This window comes from Lacerta agilis, chromosome 5, assembly GCF_009819535.1.
Source record: "Lacerta agilis isolate rLacAgi1 chromosome 5, rLacAgi1.pri, whole genome shotgun sequence".
Taxonomy (NCBI): Eukaryota; Metazoa; Chordata; class Lepidosauria; order Squamata; family Lacertidae; genus Lacerta; species Lacerta agilis.
This window is the reverse complement of record NC_046316.1, coordinates 26,405,307-26,421,195: the sequence shown is the minus strand read 5'-3', so window position 1 is coordinate 26,421,195 and position 15,889 is coordinate 26,405,307. Positions and strand designations below refer to the sequence as shown.

The 15,889-nt window shown below is 47.8% G+C and overlaps 1 protein-coding gene across 1 annotated transcript; it reads right to left on the bottom strand.

The window, feature by feature from the left end:
• Window positions 1-12,792: 12,792 nt before the first annotated feature.
• NEUROG3 (neurogenin 3) lies at window positions 12,793-13,508 on the bottom strand. Its single transcript, XM_033148052.1, has one exon. The coding sequence runs from the start codon at window positions 13,477-13,479 to the stop codon at window positions 12,793-12,795; it is 687 nt and encodes a 228-aa protein (XP_033003943.1). The 5' UTR covers window positions 13,480-13,508.
• Between the last annotated feature and the right edge of the window lie 2,381 nt (window positions 13,509-15,889).

Genomic DNA, 15,889 nt, shown 5'->3' with positions numbered 1-15,889 from the left:
AACAGCTTCATATACTACAATCAGTAGCTAGCGGCTGGCAGAGCTTGGGTTTGTGATGCCCAAAAGGAAAAGGTGACACAGGCTACAGATGAAAATGAACACTGAGCAACAACTGTTTTCAGTGGTTTTCAACCAGTGCACCATGGCACCCTGGGGTGCCTTGAAAGATAGTTGGGGTGCCGCGGGCAACATTGTCCTCTGTCCCTCTTTCTTTTCCCTCCTTCCTCTGATGCCCTTTTGCTTCTCTGCCACCCAAATGCTTGCACAGCTGCTTATTGCAGCAGCCCTGGCTACAAGCTCCCCAGGCAAATGGTACCTCAAGTGCTGGCCAGGGGTTGCTTCCCAAGGGGTGCTTCCCAAGCCCCTGTGGAGTAGTGTGAAGAGGCACCTCTCTTTGGGGCAGTGGGGGGAGCTTGGAGACCAGGGGCAGAAGCTGCTGCTGCCCAGAGGACTCCCAGGGAGAGGAGAGGAGGCTGAGGGGACACTCCACAAGGGAGGGTGTTCGAAAAGCACTGAGGGGCTGCCGGCTCTGCAGACAAGGGGTGACATAACTGGGCTCCTGAGCCCCACGGGGTGCCACAGAAAGAATGTAGCTAGTCTAGGGAGCTGTGGACTCAAAAAGGCTGAAAACAAGGTCATTACAAACAAGCATAACCAGCTAGTGGCTGAAGAATCTGGACAGACAGATGGTGGCACTTGCTTGACACATCCACAGCAGTTTGGTGTCGTTTGTGAAAGCTCCTTGCTGTGGCTCTCATATTTCAGCACCATGGCCAGTGGCTTCCCTTCCCTTCTAACGGCCTTTGCTCCACAAAATGGTCTTTATACACTTGGCATTCTTTTGCAGAGATATTCTCCCAGTACCACACAAAGTTGTGATGTTCCTTGGCGACAGAGAAGCTGGTACTAAGCTAAGGGGCCAAAGCAATGTGTAGGCAATCCACCTGCTCTGGTTCATTTGCTCTGCTCATTGCCAAAATAATTGGCTCAAGGTTCTTTGCTAAAGGAGAAGGGAAGGGCTTTGTGGCGAGACTCTGGAAGATGTGGGGAGGGAGGGCTTCTTTCCACCAGATTTGAAGCTGATATAAGTATTCTAGTATTGGGAGATGGCAGGTGACTTGCTGGCACAACAAGACACAAGCATTGCCAAAATATGGCATCTCTCAGCAAATAGCATGGCAGAGGGTGCAGACAGTTCAAAATCACCACCAGATATCTAAACTAAATTTTGAGATAAAAAATCTCTCATATTGATGCTTCCTTTGTGCCCCGCATGAACCCTCTATAATCCAATGTTGGGTAAATATGCCCCCAGGGTAGTCAACATGGCACCCTCTAGAGGTTGTTGGACCCATTGTCCCTGAACAACATCAGAAGTGCACCACATTGGCCACTCCTGCCTTAGCCTCTTTACTAATAGTTCATATTTTGGGGTGATTGGTGCTTTACTGTTGTGGCAAGCCGAAGAGAGAGGTGGAGGAGGAAGAAGAAGAAGCATATTAACCAGCAGGAAAGTAGCAGGCATCAAGGCACAGATGCTATTCAAAATGCTGCTGCTACAGCAGCAACAACAACAACAACAACAACAACAACAACAACAACAACAACAACAACAGCTAAATAATTCCTTAGATTATAGTGAGAATGGTACAGAAACTTATATCTAATTAAAACTGAATATTGAATTATGTTTAGGAAGAAGGGGTGATGTTTGGCACCAGTTTGGCTGCAGGAGTTTCCAGAAGAAGGTGCACAAGGCACCATCCAACTGTCTTAGGGACTCTACTCCAGATTTGTGCAGGGTTTACTCCTTAGCCTTTTATTCTCCCAAAGATGCCCTGCAAGGCAGCGGAGGTCTTGGGTCAGAATTTTCCCAAACCTGGGCTACCTTCCCAGGTTTATGAGCTCCATTTACCTCTCACTTACCTCTACAGCATGTGCAGAAAATGCCTTCTTGACCATTGGACCCATTATTGGTCTCATCCACTCCATTCACTGGAGCCTGTCTTCACATGCAAGGGAAGTCCCAGACTCACTGAGGGTTTTACACCCATTGACTACCCCCACCTGGTTTAGCTAGCCAGTCAAAGCCATTCCTGGGGTGTGGCTGCTGTCGCATGCTGACAGCTTCTAGCAGCCACAGGAGAGAGCTGAGTGCAGGTGAGAGCCAACTGCCACCTCCAGTTTGTTCAAAAAAAGGATCTGGCAGCAGGTGACAGAAAATAACTCTGTCTCAGAGCCCCTTTGGTCATAGTTGAAACAAAATATAAAAAATTCCTTCCAGTAGCAACTTAGAGACCAACTAAGTTTGTTCTTGGTATGAGCTTTCGTGTGCATGCACACTTCAGATACTGCATGCACATGAAAGCTCACACCAAGAACAAACTTAGTTGGTCTCTAAGGTGCTACTAGAAGGATTTTTTTTTAATTTTGTTTCGACTATGGCAGACCAACACGGCTACCTACCTGTAACTAGAACTTTGGTCATAGTAGTAGACAACACTGGGCTAGGTGGGCAGCATAGTATTTTGGTGTTCCTATGCTTCCTACATCTCTAGTGTGGTGTAGTGGTTAAGAGCAGTAGTCTCGTAATCTGGTGAACCGGGTTCGCATCTCCGCTCCTCCACATGCAGCTGCTGGGTGACCTTGGGCTAGTCACACTTCTTTGAAGTCTCTCAGCCTCACTCACCTCACAGAGTGATTGTTGTGGGGGAGGAAGGGAAAGGAGAATGTTAGCCGCTTTGAGACTCCTTAGGGTAGTGATAAAGCAGGATATCAAATCCAAACTCCTCCTCCTCCTCCTTCTCTTCTTCTTCTTCTTCTTCTTGGTAGTGGTGTGGATAAAATGGGAGTTTGAAGAACAGCATATACCACCTGAAGGTCCTTAGAGAAAAATGTACAAATGAAATAAACTCTTAGCAGTGCAATCCTATGCACATTTGCAATCCTATGCACTCAGAAGCAAATCCTACTGCATTCAACATGTCTTACTATTAGGCAAGTGTGTAAAGGATTGCAGTCTAAAAGACTTTTGTTTTGGAGGGGAGTAAGATTTAGAGGCTTAGACCATAGTTTAGGATGGTGCTCAGGAAAGAGAGAAGATTTGGGATTAGGAAAGGAGGTTTGCAAGAGAACACAATAAAAATAATCTAAGGATTTGGCAGGAGCTGACAAGCATCTATAAAACTGGGGAGAAGGAAGTTTTAAGGTATGTGCAGGTGGGTTAATGACTGGTGACCCTATGACTCACCTTTTTTTCAGGTCACCAGGCATTGCTGGATCCATTCATTAATTAAATAGCCTTTATCAAAAAGCCCCAGTGCCAAAGTACTTACTTGGAAATGTGTTCTATTGAGATCAATGGAATGTGTTTCTCAGTAAATGTGTGTAGGGGTCAGGATGCCATTCAGATAGAAATTGAGAATGGGGGGCAGGGACAAGCCTTGCCAAAGCATAGGGTCCAACCCCCTCTTTTCTGAGCTTTCCTCCCCCCCCCAAATGACTGACCAATCGCAGGGCATGGAAGCAAATGCCACCCATTCAGGCGAGTTAGTGAGTCTGGGTTTACGGAGTCCGAGTCCTACATCTCCTCCCATAAAGCTTCTATCTCTTCATTAAGTTTTGGCTGAATTCCTGACTTCAGAGGCTGAGGCCCACCCTCTCCTGTGCACATCAGATTAAGAGGATGGGCAGAAAGTAGCCTTGGCCACCCTCGGAAGCAGGGCACCTCATTTAACATGACCCTCAGGGCAAGGAGAATCAATGCTCTGAGCTGAGAAGTGAAAGTCATTCCAAGCGGAGGGTCCACAACAATCCCAGGCCTACAGAGATCCCAGCTTGGGCTGTTGTTTTGCAAGCAGTTGCCTTTTCTTCTGGAGCAGGGTTGGTGGAAGGAGGGAGCGAAGTGCATGTGCTTTTGTTCCCCAATAACCAAATTTCTTTTGTTCTACAAATTGCTTCAATAGCCTCTCTTTGCTGGCTGGCAAATGGGCCCCTGCTGACATCAGTTAGCATGACAATCGCCTTTTGGCCCAGAAGCCTCCCTTTGTTAATGGGCTGCATTGCAAAAGAGGCAGTGGGAGAATGGAGAGAAAAAGGAGGCACCATAAATCTACCTCCTGCAAACTGAGTCTGGGGAGGAGGAGGAGGAGGAGGTGGTGGTAGTGGTGGAGGAGGAGGACAGGGTGAAGAAGGAGGGGGGAAAGCTCCAAGATTCATGGGTTTTAGGCTGGGCTTTCTTTAACCCAGACAAAGCCTCTTGGATAGAGAAGGGGGAAATCTCTGCAATGCAGGCAGCAATTTCCCTTTTTAAAAAAATCCCTGGATAAAACTGAGATGATTTTACAAACAAAAAAAAAAGAGCAGTAAAACAATCCCTTGGATTGGCCTTGCAAAATTACCCTGTACTTTGAGTGAAAGCAAAGTTATATTTTAGAGAGACCAACTCTCTATACACAACCCACTCAAAGCTTGACAACACGACACCAGATTGTGATGTGAAATGGTGTATTGAAGCCACATGCAACTCTGGCCTTCAATAAGCTACCTAATTCTTAGGCCGGCTTCCCTATATTGTCAGTCTCTCCAGACAACTAAGAATGGCTCTCCCTGATGTCATAATCTGTAGCAGGAATGGGGAATCTTTTTCAGTGTGAGAGATGCATTCCATGCTAGGCATCCATAGGATCACATACTAGGATTCAGGGCCAGCCTGCCCATGAGGTGGATTGAGGCAGCTGCCTCGGGTCTCAGAATCCGGTGGGCCCCTGCTGCCAGAGGAGAAGGGGCAGTGGTGGCTTCACACATCTTGTCACCACTGCCACTTCTCACTTTTTCTGTGGTGGAAGAAGCAAGTGCCAGGGAAGCAAGAAGGGAATGCAGGTTCCAGTGAGATCTTGTGGACCTCTTGCAAGATCTCACCAGAACCCAGAAGCCTCAGCTGCACGACCCCGATAAGCAAAGCTTTGGTGGAGAAGTGTGCTCTACGGGGAAATGGCTTCAGGCACCAGGCCCATGGCAGACCAACTCTGCATTACAAAGATGTCTGTAAATGTGACATGAAGGCTGGCAACATCAACCCCATTGTGTGGGAATCCCTTGCAGACCACCACAGTGCCTGGAGACAGACAGACAGGTTGTGTATCCACAGCAGTGACCAGAGGAGGAATGACCACTGGGAGCAGCGCAGACAGAAGAAACATCATGGTGTAATCATGTAAGAGCTGTTCGACAGTGGAATTTGCTGCCAAGGAGTGTGGTGGAGTCTCCTTCTTTGGAGGTCTTTAAGCGGAGGCTTGACAGCCATCTGTCAGGAATGCTTTGATGGTGTTTCCTGCTTGGCAGGGGGTTGGACTGGATGGCCCTTGTGGTCTCTTCCAACTCTATGATTCTAATCTGCAACAGCACAACCATAAGCCTTCACCTGCCCCAACTACAACAAAGCATGCCTCTCCCGTATCGGACTCTACAGCCACAGCAGGCGCTGCAACTTCTAATAGTTTGACTTCATGCCTGAAGACGCCCTCCTCCATTGTCTCCTGAGACAGACAACAGTGGAAGGGTGGCAGCAGGGGAAGGGGGCTGCACCTTCCCATTCCACCTTAGGTGGTGAAATGGGCCAGGCCATTCAGGCAAGATCAGAGGCAAAAGGAGGCAGAGCAACAAATGTCAATGTTAACTTTGTACAGTAGGCTAGTTTCCACGAAAACTCATGCACTGTTCCCTACCTCCATCCAGGGAAGTAAGAGGCATAATCAGAGTTCACAGACACAGTCCAGACAGACAGAAAAATTCAAGGAGGGTGCAAGCATGTCTGGTGAGTGGTGTGACCTGACAAGAGGTGGTATGGCTAAGGAAGGAGTGCAGCCCTTGGGAGAGTGCTGGGGGCCAGATAGAATGGCTTTAAGGGCCACAATTGCCCACTCCATTCTATGTGCAATGACACATGATGTTTGGTTGTTTCCACACCCCGCTCTTCCCCTGAAGCTTAGACCTTGATCCAACTTGTACTTAAGAAGCAACACACACCAAGCTGTTTATCTCTATAAAATTGGAATGAAATCTCCCACCAATTCAGCAAACGTAAGAAGAGTCCCATTGGATAAGGCCAATGGCTCATCGAGTCCAACATCCCGTTCACACAGCAACCAACCAGGTGCCTGTGGGAAACCCAAAAGCAGCATTTTGAGCACATGAGCACTCTCCCCTCAGGTGGCCTTCAGCAACTGGTGCTCAGAAGTGTCGCTGCCTCCCACTGTGTCGACTGTGAAGTTTGCTTTTTTGAAATTAGGGGGCATCCTAGCCAAAGTTAGTACATTTAGAGTTCCATTGGGAAAGAAATGAGGCTTATATTTTGATGATTTTTTAAGGCAATAACATTCAGAATCATCTTGCCAATTTTAACACTTTCATGCTTGGGTTGTGGTTTGGTTTGTTAAAATCTTAAATGCAACAGCATCCATGACTGGATATGCTGCAGGAGACATCAAATTAGAAGTCTGTGGACTGTTATTACTATTACATTTGAGTGTGGAAATTTTGATTTGAGAATCTCTCCCCACACCCCAACTTTTAAAATATAACTCCTGTCTTCAATTGTTCATACAGTCGTACCTTGGTTCTCGAATGGAATCCATTCCAGAAGTCCATTCAACTTCCGAAAGCGTTCGAAAACCAAGGCGTGGCTTCTGATTGGCTGCAGGAGCTTCCTGCACTCATTCAGAAGCTGTGGAAGCCACGTCGGACGTTTGGCTTCCAAAAAATGTTCACATACTGGAACACTCACTTCTGGGTTTGTGGCATTCGGGAGCCAAAACATTCGAGTCACAAGGCATTCGAGAACCAAGATATGACTGTAGTTGAAAAGGGAAATCTGTCTGGTTTTGGTTTTTTTGTTTTGTTTTGTTTTGTTTTGTTTTGTTTTGTTTTGTTTTGTTTTGTTTTGTTTTGTTTTGTTTTGCTTAGCTTTGCTTTTAAATACCCAGCACTTTCAGATACCAGCATGTACCATGCAGTGCCCCAGTCTCTAGTTGTCTTCCACCAGCATAAGAACATAAAAAAGCCTTGATGGGTCAGGCCAATGGCCTGTCTAGTCCAACACCCTGTTCTCACTGTGGCCAACCAGATGCCTATGGGAAGCCCCCAAACACGGCCTGAGCACAACAGCAGCCTTCCCACTTGTGATTCCCAGAAATTGGCAGCCAAAGGCATACTGTGTCCAATGGCGGAGACAGAATAGAAGCAGGTCACCCTCAGAGTTCCAGTGCTCACTCTCTGCAGCACTTCTTGTCAGCCTCCTGGGGTTCCATGGGATGCCTTCAAAAAAAGAAATGCCAAGAGGCAACCTTACATAACAACTATTATCCACTTGAAATATCAGCCATGCCCCCCACATTGGGAGAGCTTCGGTGCACTGGGGAGGCTTTTGTGAAACATCAATGGCTCGGCCTCCTTTGCTGCCTATAACCAGCTCCACCTGCAGCTCCAGGTGCAAGCATTGCTCTTCCTCCGAGCTCTGCAAAAACACCACCAATTACGCATTAATCTCAGGCTACTCAGTCAAACCCCTAGGAATGAAACAACACCTTCCTTCATCTGCGTGTTTGCTAGTTAACCTTCATCCGGGTTTTGATTGGGGCCATATATCACTTTTGAAATAAACTGGGAAGCTTTTGTAGAGCCAGGAGGCTGTTTGCTTGTGCGCTGAGGAGCACCAACAAATGGGTGACTGTTTCTTGGAGGAGGGGGGGAGAGGAATGTGCAGATATATTGCCACAACTGCAGCCACTGGGTAGTTCTCCTAAAAGGCCACCCAATCTTGCAGGGCTGTGGGTTTCACTGGGTGCTCTTCAAATTGCATTGAAAGCTATGGTCAAATGGCCATTGATGTGATGGAAGCTAGAATTCAGTGGGCTGGAAGTCACTGGGCAGAGAGGACAGAAGTGCATGATTTCCAGTCCTGTAGTCTTCTGAATCTGCCAGCAACTCACCCATCTCTGGATGAGAGGGACAAGGAATTAGATTCATATATATAATTGTAGTAAACATAGATATAAAAACACTGTGCTGAAAGTGCATTGCTCTACAAATGGGTAGCTCACAGAATCTGTACCAGCCACAAAGGGAGTTACAGGTAAGCAAGGTTGTATCCTAACTCCTGCTCTATTTAATTTATATATAAAGGATACTGTCCAGAGTTTAACACCCCCACTGTATCATGCCCCTAAATTGGCCACAAAAACATCTCTTTACGCAGATGATGCAGTACTTCTGTCTCAGACCACATTCTCAGGATACTGCCAAAGAGAACAGCTGGCTGTGAATTACAAGAAAACTAAAGTCATGGTGTTTTCAAGAAACTATAGGGCCCATAGATGGTATATGGATAATCAGTTGATCAAACAAGTTAAAGTCTTTAAATACCTCGGCCTTATTTTTCAGTCAACAGGGTCATGGGGAGCACATCAGAAATATGCAAAGGAAGAAGCGTCTCAAAGTGCCAAAGTTCTGACACGATATTTACATCCAAAAGATGCCAATAACATACCATCACCACTTGAAGTGTTTAAAGCTAAACCCCCAGCACAGTTATTATATGGGGCTCAGATTTTGACCTTGGATCTACAGAAACTGTTCAATCTAAGTTCCTAAGGCATTTTTTTTCTGTTCCATCCTGTGTTCCAAATGCTTCATTGTGCTTGGAGGCTAATCTCCCCTCTGTTGAATTACAGACTTGGTGTAGGACATTTAATTATTGGCTTCGGCTAAATTAAAACCCCACCGGTCTACTGCCCTTAGTATTGAAAGATTTTCATGAGAGCGCTTGGACTAAAATTGTTAACCAAAAGCTTTACTTTTCTGCTTTACCATCATAACGGTCATTAACACCAGGCTTCAGTAAAGCAAAGAATGTAATTAGACAGTGCCTATATGATATTGAGCAACAGAATAATTTGGCCAAGATAAGGAAATTTTGTCCATGGTATGATTATTTTCCACCTGGTCATTTTGACACATTGGCACCCTATTTGCAACATTTAACAATTCCAAAATACAGATGCGCTTTCACTTAAGCAAGATTAAAAATGCTGCCTTCAGCTGTACTTGAGAGTTGATTTCAAAAAATTCCACTGGAAAATGTGGAGATGGCAGTATTGAATCAGTAGCTCATGTGCTTCTGGCTTGCACTCTTTATAAAGATTTGAGGAGTGAGGTTATTACCCCTCTACTACTGTCCATGCCGGGTCGCTCAACCATTGCTACTGTGTCCTTTCTTCTAGTAGATCAAGATAATCAAGTGAAAGCAAAAACTGCAAAAAAAATGAGCAGGGGCGATTAGAATAAGATCTATTATTTGATTATTGATGTAAACCTCTGGAATGTGTTTTGTATAGTTAAGTTTTTACCTCTATCCTCAGTTCATTTCATTTCATTTCATTGCTATGGCTAGTGACTGATGCAAAAAACAATTATTCTGATTCTATATAATTGTAGAGGTGGAAGGAACCCTGAGGATCATCTAGTACAACCCCCTGTAGTGCAGGAATATGCAGCCGACCCACACTGGGATCGAACCAGAGACCTTGGCATTATCAGCACAACGCTCTAACCAACTGAGCCACTCAGTGCCAGTTTTGCACACAAGCTAAGTAAGCAATGTCTAGAGTCTCAGATTATGAGAGTGCCTCTACATACAAAAAGTACAAAATTTCAAGTTTTCATAGCTGGTTTAAAAAAATGGAAATGGGGAAAACAGGTGCTAAAACAAACAAGATTGTTTTGATATGACAAAAATATGGATACACACATATTTGTCGTGTTGTGCTTATGGATCTGTGCAGAAATAGCTTTAGAGTTTATCCTTTGACCGCATCATCAGTGGCTTTGCTCTCCTTTAAAAAATTACATTTGACATCAGGTGCGGAACAGACCTACTGTGGATGTTGTGTTGTATATTCCATTTAGTAAGTGCAAAACTGTGATTGCTCCTGTTGAGATTTGCTGGCAGAATGCCCCCCCCCCCGGTGTTAAATAGCATGTGAAGGTGCCCTCAGGACGATTGGTGGATCCTTATCATTTGCATGTGCATTTTGGAAAGTTCTCTGTGTTCATCAAGTTTGAAATGAGACCACTTCCTTTTTTTCCCCCAAAGAAAATTTAATTCCCACCACCAGCAAAGTCATTTTAATTCTCCCCACTGTAACTCCACAACATGTATATAATATAATCTTCAGTACCAAACATATATACTGTATATATAATATATTCATATATTTGTTCTGAAATATAATCAATAAATACAAAACAGTGAGAAATTATTATAAATTATTATCTTCAGTACAAAAAGAAGGGATCAATGCTTCTTACAGGCGTGGTACCATTTTACAGGGAAATAGGAGCTTACAGTGCTATTCCGTAAATATCTACTCAGAAGGAAATCCCACTGGATTCCATGCTGCTTTCTCTCAGGTAAGTGGGTATAGGATTTCAGTCTTAGTCTGAAATGTACCAAAAGGCAGAGACTTTTCATTAAATGCATGTGTACTTAGCACATACATGTTCACGATCTCACTCTCTGCCCCCCCCCCCCACCCATGCACACTTTCCTATGTAGAGAAAGTCTTCGCTTCACGGGGACAGTCACAGTGAATCCCTCTGCTTTCAATTCAATTTTAATTGCAAATAAGTTTGCTGTTTCTCTTTCTTAGAGGAGTGTATGGGCATGGGAAGCTGCTGCTGTATGCTGAGGTGAGCCACTGGTCCCTCTGCTGCTGGCTTTGCCACCTGAGGCAAAGGATAAGATTCCCATGGGCAGAAGCCAGTCAGACTGGCTGCTGAATCTTACTTCAACACTGGTGGCAGGACAGTGCCACAACGAAGGGCTGCTGTGGGCTAGCTTGGGGGAACGTACAGAGCCGCTTGGGTGATGTGCACAGCTCTGTCCTCCAATAGAGGGGAACAGCATGGGCATCTCAAAAGGGACCTGCTGCCACTGTCCCCCCACAGCCCTGGCCAGCTGCCTCATTCTGTCTAATGGTAGAGCTGGCTATCCCACCCAGGGCTGTTCACTCTGAGAGTGGTTTCCCAGGGGTTAAGGCTTGCAGTGAAAATGCCAATTGGACCATCTGTCACTGAGTGACATCCCCTTTAAGGTCACATTGACCTCCTCCCTCCAAACCCCACACACATTTTACCTGCCTGTCCAAGTTGCATTCACACACACACAAGTTCACACCTTTGCATGCTGCTTGATTCGCCCAGGGAAACTACCACTCTAGGTTTTATGCTCACCAGTTTCTCTTGTTTTCTTACAGCGTATGCTCTGTCTTAAATTATGCCACCCTTAGCGCTGGTTGAAAACTGGGTAAGGAAAGCCCATCCATCCCACTCAGAGGCTGATTCTATACATGTTGACCCAGAAGTAAGTCCCATTGTGTTCCTCCCAGGGAATAAGGCATAGGATTACAGCCACAACCACTCAACCACAGGGTGGTTCAAAGCAAAGGGCAACTAATCTATATATTAAGTGCTCTTGAATATATATCCCCCCCAGTGATTTGAGGGTGGTTTAAAGGAGCAGGTTTACCTACTCTTCAAGACATGCTCACAGAGATTTTCAATCAATCTGGAGTTGTACTGGATAATATTCCAGATTCATCCTCCCAGAAGCAAAAGGCTGAGCTCCTATGTCCAAGCAAGGTCTCCCTGAAAGCAGCAGTTTCTAAGCAGCTGCATTCAGTATGGAGATATTTGCGGCTTGGGGCAGTGGGGAATGCAGCCTAGTGAAGCACCTTACGTCCTATTAGTTTCAGTGGGAAAACAGTTGTGCTTATGCTTATGGCCCTGTGTTTTGATTTAGCCTGCTGTCCACACTACCTCCAATACAGTGCAATTGTCCCACCGGAACAAACATAAAAGGTGGGGATCAGGTGTTCTCATTTTAGGACCCAGAACTAAATGTTAGGAGGGAATTGGAAGAGATGCAAAAGTTGGCATGGAATGGTAAGACATTGCTGCATGGGGAAAGGGGGTGAGTATCCTTGCTGGAATTTCACACTAAGTGAGTGCACCTTGCTGTGTTGTTACCATAGGGTGCAGTCAATCCATTACAGATGATGATGAATAAAATCTCTAAGTACCAAAGAAGATGAGGCAGAGGAATTAGGTGCCTAGTGATATCACGAGCAACTCTCCAAAGGGTGACTGAGTTACACCCAGATTTTATGCTTATGGAGGCTGGGGAGGCATTCCTCCCCACACCAATTCAGTGCTGTCATTTGAACCCTAGAGAAAACGTAATTTCTCCCTTAATGTTTTATGCTAACTGGAGCAAGGCCACTGCGTATGGCCGCTGCACAGTCTCCAGATGAGAAACCACTCCATCTGGAATGTCTCTGGCGCAGAGACGGGAGTCTTCCTGGTGCCCCCGGATGCGGTCGCATTTCAGCTTCCATCATACAGTATTCACCCAGCGGAGCCAATGCTCAGGGATGATGGGAGTTCTAGTTCAACCACCTCTAGGAGGCTCCAGGTTCCCAATCCCTAGTTCTGAGGGCTACCATGTCTTATTTTCTTCCCATCCCTGTCTTGGCTTCTCAAAAAAAAGGGGGGTCAGGAAAATTGCACAGACCAAGTGGAGAGAGTTCTCCCTCTTAAGGTAAAGGCTGAGGCGAATCTAGTGGAGGGGAGAGCGTTCTCCTCCCCCGCTTGGCGTAGAGCCGAGCGGCGGAGCCGCCCCAGTTCATGCGCGCATGAAGTCCGTCGAAGAGGGGATCTCAGGCAAGACTAGACAGCTCAGACGAAGTCCGGGAAGACCGCGCGCTCCGGGGGGCGCCTGAGGCAGAGAGGGGCCCCGCCAGGCGCCTGGAAGGAGTCTGTGGGACTGAGGCTGCCCTCTTGCGAGCCGGGCGAGTCCAGCGAGGCGGCGTCCCACTGGCAGCAAGTGGGCCAGGCAGCCAGGCTGTCGGAGCCGGCGCCCAACTGCTGGAAAGCGGTGCCAACCTCTGGGCCCGGCCCCGCGGTGGCCAAATTCTGGTCGGCCAGGCGGAGGGTCTCGGTCAGCGCCCAGATGTAGTTGTGCGCGAAGCGCAGCGTCTCGATCTTGGTCAGCTTGGCGTCGTCGGGGAAGGTGGGCAGGACGCCTCGCAGCGCGTCCAGCGCCGAGTTCAGGTTGTGCATCCGATTGCGCTCCCGGTCGTTGGCCTTCATGCGCCGGCTCCGCTTCGCCCTGCTCGGGCCCAGCCCCTCGCCCTTGCCTGGCCCTCGGCCCCGACGCCCTTTCGCCGTGCCGCCGCGCGCCGCCCCCGCGCCCACCTCGACCAGGAGCAGGCAGGGGCTGGGAGACGAAGGCAGGCTGCTGCCGACACCTAGCGAAGGGGAAGACGAGGCGAAGGAGGCGTCGTCGTCGGAGATGCTTGACGAGGGCTGTTCCCCCTCGCTGGTGGTCGAGGCTGGAGAAGAGGAGGCCGTCTTGGGAGACATCCTGCAAGGCAAGCGGAGAGAGCCGGGCGAGGGGGCCACGTTAGTGCCCGGTGACAAGGAGGCACCCAGAGAGATTGCGCAGGGTTGTGGGCGCGCAGTGGCGCATCCACGGGGGCGACCCTCTCCTGAGGAAATGGGTTGAGAAGATGGGTGCGCTGCAAGCAGGGATCCCGGGAATCTAAAGGAGAGGTACCCTTGGGTGCTGCAGCTTCGATTCTGTGTGGGAGAAGAACTTAGATGTGCCCTCACGCAAGGCATTGAAATAATTAATCGATGGGCAAGTACCAACTTCTTCTTTTTTGCACCCCCTTGGGAGAAAAAAGCTGATCTTTAAGCCCCCGAACCAGTTTGCAGTTCTTAAGAGGAATAGGACTGCACGAGGAAAGGAAGCCTCTGAGCGTATGCAAAGCGCCTTGACCACTCTGCCTGGATCATCGACGGCTCCCGGCGCCTTTCCAGTGAGAGGCATTCAGCTCGGCAGAATCCACCGGGGGAATCTTCTTACCTGAGCCAGAGGCGACGATCTCGCTTTGGGAGCAGCCCACCTTGGAGCGGGAGGCGAGGAGAGCGCCTTTCCCGACGGCAGGAGAGTGGAGGCTGCAGGTCGGGCACACGACTGCCTTGGGGGCCCCTATATATAGGGTGCAGAGACAATGCAGGGTTTCCTGATCTGGGCAGCGTGTGGTGCTTTCTCTGTCCCGTCCCGTCCTCTCCTCCCTCTCCTCCCCGCCCCCCCCGTCCGGTTCACCCCGCCACCTCGCCAAAGGGCGTCCAGCTTGGCACGCTTTATCTTATCAGGCTGGTTCGGAGCGTGCCTGTCTCGTTACCGCCCGCAAGAGGCCAATCAGAGAGGCGCCTCCGGGCTGAGCCACGCGAGCCCCTTGCACAGCTGGCTGCCCAACAAAGAACTTGGGGGGGGGGGGGAGATGCCTCTGTCGCCTCCTCAGCAGCAGCAGCTCCCCCGCAATAGAGAGGCGCGAGCGAGGTGCGCCCGCCAAAGGCGCAAATCCCTTTGCTTCGTGGCAAGGTGCGTGTGCGCACGGGCGCGCAAGCAGAAGCGCAAGATTGCCAAGCACTGATAGAGCTGTCGCCTTGATTGGGGGGGGGGGTTCAAAAGGAGAATGGCAGCAAAGCTTATTCAAATAAACTCCTAAAACACACGCGCCGCTGTTCTTTTCGGTACAGTTTGGTTTATTTTTACGTATTTATTTAATGGCATGTTAACCTTCCGTTTTTATGCGTTAGCCAAGAAGAGGTCTTTGGACTCTGGAATCTTTCCTCCAATACTGCCCAATCTTAGACATATCTACTCGGAAGTAAGGCCCATTGAATTGAGTGGGGCTTACTCCCCGGTGAGTGGATGGGTATAGGATTGCTTTGCACGTGCAGCAATTAAGGTGGATTCTTGGAGGGGCTACAAGCGAGTTTATGCGCAGTAGAAAATGCATCATTCAAACTAAGGAATTCCTTTAGTACAGCATCCTCGTTTCCAGAACTAATATCTAGTCTGGGAAGCCCGCCCATGAAGGCAATAGCCCCAGGGGGGCTAACCTGCGGTCCTCTGAGTACTTTATTTTGTCTACAGTTACAGGTAGGTAGCCGTGTTTGTCTGCCATAGTCAAAACAAAATAAAAAATAAAAATATTCCTTCCAGTAGCACCTTAGAGACCAACTAAGTTTGTTCTTGGTATGAGCTTTCCTGTGCATGCACACGAAAGCTCATACTGTACCAAGAACAAACTTAGTTGGTCTCTAAGGTGCTACTGGAAGGAATTTTTTATTTTGTTTTTATTTTGTCTGTTTGAGAAAGAAAAGCCACTTAGAAACTGAAAAGGAAACAAAGCTTTGGGGAAAATATTTTTAAACCTGTTCTCTGCCCCCAACGTTGCTTGCAAAAAGACATCTAAAGTCATCTCTCTCTCCTTCGCAGCCCACCCCCCCCCCGTGAAATAGGTAAAGCTGAAAAAGAGTTTACTAGCTCAAGCGAGCCGAAAGATTTAGTGGAAATTTGAACTCGGGTCCTAGTCTGAAACTACGCAACACAGATACATTTTCGAACCATCCCTCCAACAAAAGCATGATTTGAGATTTTTCAGCATTTGAGGGGCTGATTTAAAAAAGAAAAGAAAATTGCAGAATGCAGATTCAAACTAGATGTCAGCTTAGTGAAAGCAGCTAGCCAACCAGAATGGCACAATGGCAGGTCCTCGTTGCCCCTGCACCTAGAGCCTCTGAATAGTGCACACGGGGAAGGAGAAAGCCAGACCCATGAGCCATTGGACAGCAGCAGACAGCAGGTGTTCTGCACAGTGTAGCTTTTGAGTAAGGGCAGTTAATCTGAGATCCCTACTGTATATACAACGCAGTAGCAGAGCGTATGTTTTGCATGCGAAAGGTCTCGGGTTCAATT